Source organism: Etheostoma spectabile, chromosome 16 (assembly GCF_008692095.1).
Source record: "Etheostoma spectabile isolate EspeVRDwgs_2016 chromosome 16, UIUC_Espe_1.0, whole genome shotgun sequence".
In the NCBI taxonomy this organism is placed as follows: Eukaryota; Metazoa; Chordata; class Actinopteri; order Perciformes; family Percidae; genus Etheostoma; species Etheostoma spectabile.
This window is the reverse complement of record NC_045748.1, coordinates 23,797,508-23,799,883: the sequence shown is the minus strand read 5'-3', so window position 1 is coordinate 23,799,883 and position 2,376 is coordinate 23,797,508. Positions and strand designations below refer to the sequence as shown.

The 2,376-nt window shown below is 43.5% G+C and overlaps 1 protein-coding gene across 1 annotated transcript in view; it reads left to right on the top strand.

The window, feature by feature from the left end:
• Window positions 1–2,376, top strand: part of lmo4a (LIM domain only 4a) — a 20,954-nt gene that overhangs the window by 11,331 nt on the left and 7,247 nt on the right. Inside the window, exon 2 of the mRNA XM_032539272.1 lies at window positions 158–405. Within this exon, the coding sequence (XP_032395163.1) occupies window positions 158–405 (248 nt within the window). The remainder of the gene's footprint in view (window positions 1–157; window positions 406–2,376) is intronic.

Genomic DNA, 2,376 nt, shown 5'->3' with positions numbered 1-2,376 from the left:
CACACACACACACACACACACACACACACACACATAGAGACATTCATTTCAGAAAAGTAATCAATTTGGAGCTGCTCAATCAGGGATGCGCTATGTTGAACTATTTCTATTGAATAGTTCCACTGTCCTGACTCAACTGTTGGTCTTCTCTTCTCAGGTTGCTATGGTGAACAGCAGGGTGGAGGCGCCCACAGTGGCAGTGATGGGCGGTGGCGGGGGGACAGGGGGCAGGTTGTGCGCAGGATGTGGAGGTCGAATCGCGGACCGCTTCCTGCTCTTCTCCATGGAGCGGTACTGGCACACGCGATGCCTCAAGTGCTCCTGCTGCCATGCTCAGCTGGGCGAGTACAGCAGCACCTGCTACAGCAAAGGAGGCATGATCCTGTGTAAGAACGACTACATCAGGTGAGCCATGATGATCTTTGTAGACGGTGGTCTGTAAAATGTCCAATCTTTGTGGAAAATGTCCATCACAAAAAGTCCAAGGTGATGTCTTCAACAGTCCAAAACACAAAGATATCCAGTTAACTCCCATAATACAAAGAAAGCGGCCTACGCGTACAGTTGAGAACCTGGAACTAGGTAATGTTAAAATACCAAAGAGTATGAATCAATTATTAAAGTAGTGGATGATTCCTTTTCTGTCAATTGACTAATTGAATAATGACTCATTGTTTCAGCCTTACCGTGTTACACGTAACACGGTAAGGCTGAAACACTTTAAAAGTGAAGCCAATGCGGAAATACCTTAAATATACCTGCATTCTACCTCATTTCCTGCAGGGGGCGCCTCCACTGGAGTCCTTTTCCATAGAAGTTTTTGAAAAAACAAATATCCTCCCTCTGTCTCCCCTTTCCTGTCATCAAACTATCCTATCACCGTGAAAGCCCAAACAATAGTCTTACAAAAATAAAATACCAAAAGAAGTTGGGTTTGCTGCATGCAAATTAGTTAGCTTACATCTGTCAAATGTTGATTAAATAACCTGCAGCTTCACCAAGCCTCGACAGGCAAGGTAGTCCTGCTAAAAAGGAGAAAGGAAGACCGAAGTAGTGCGACAGCATATGAACAATGGACACACACTGCAGGATACATACAGTATGCAGCCAATCAAAATTCTAGAAACACCCTTATTCTCAAAAACAAAGAACCCTGTTCAGCCTTTCCTCTACCGCTTTACCACATCAAACACATCTCTGCAGCACTATTTCATTTTGCCCACTGAGTGAAGTTGAAGAAGTGACATTTATTGTCTGTGACTGAGATAAACACAGCGGGGGAGGGAGGGAACCAACAAATTACAGTTAGTCATCATAAGAGAGTGGTTTGAAATTAAAAGCAAATGACGATGGTCAGGGTAAAAATGCTATAGTAAACAGGATAATGGTAAACATCAGGGTTGCAACTACCAGTTCTTTCCGTTGTCAATTGATCCGTTGATTATTTTACTAGTTGTTTGGTCTGTAAAATGACAATCGGTGTTTTCCAAAGCCCAATATGACGTCCTCAAATGTCTTGGTTTGTCCACAACTCAAGATTTAAAGGTAGTTTACTGACTCAGGGAGAGAGGAAACTAGAATATTCACATATATTCACATTTGAAAGCTTGAATCGGAGAATGTGTTCATTTATGATCATGAATGACTCAAACCAATTAATGGCTAATCAAAATAAAGTAGTTGCAGATTAATTTAGTAGTTGAAAGCTAGTAATGTAACTAATTTGTGCAGCTCTAGTAAACAAGTGTGTATCTTGTGCTTGTGTTTCGCTCTTTGTAAACAGTGTGGCAGTTAGTGGCTATGTAGTCTCGCATTGCCAGACCTTCCTCCACAGCGCTGCAGAGGAGGGTCTGGCGACATCCGACAACGGACATCAGAATAGAGTGACACCCGAATTTCTGGCAGAATGACAGCAACCCCAGAAGTGGAACGTCATGGCCACAGTGTCTATGAGGCAGATTGGTGTAACACAGATGGGGATTGTGTGGGTGCTCGCATCTCCGGGGCAACTGCTGGGCTGGAGGTTTGAAAGCCGCAGCTCAGGCCTGCTGGGACACAGCACACTTTGTATATCAGGCCAGTAAAAATATACAGTGGCTTTTAGGGCCTCTCTCGTGGAATACATGAAGTTATTACTGTTCTTACTACACCAAGATTCGCAAAAAGATATACTGTACAACAGTCAACAGTTCCAGTTCTACATCTGGTCCACAGTGAAATGGGTCAGCAATACAGATGTTTATTCATGTGGTATTAGGGTGGCGTTACTCCAAATTAGTTGGGGGTTGCTGTGGTTTGTGACTACCCCAAGGCTGAGTTTGTTAACCCTCGTGTTGTCTTCGGGTCAAACTGACCCGTTTCAAAGTGTTTTATATC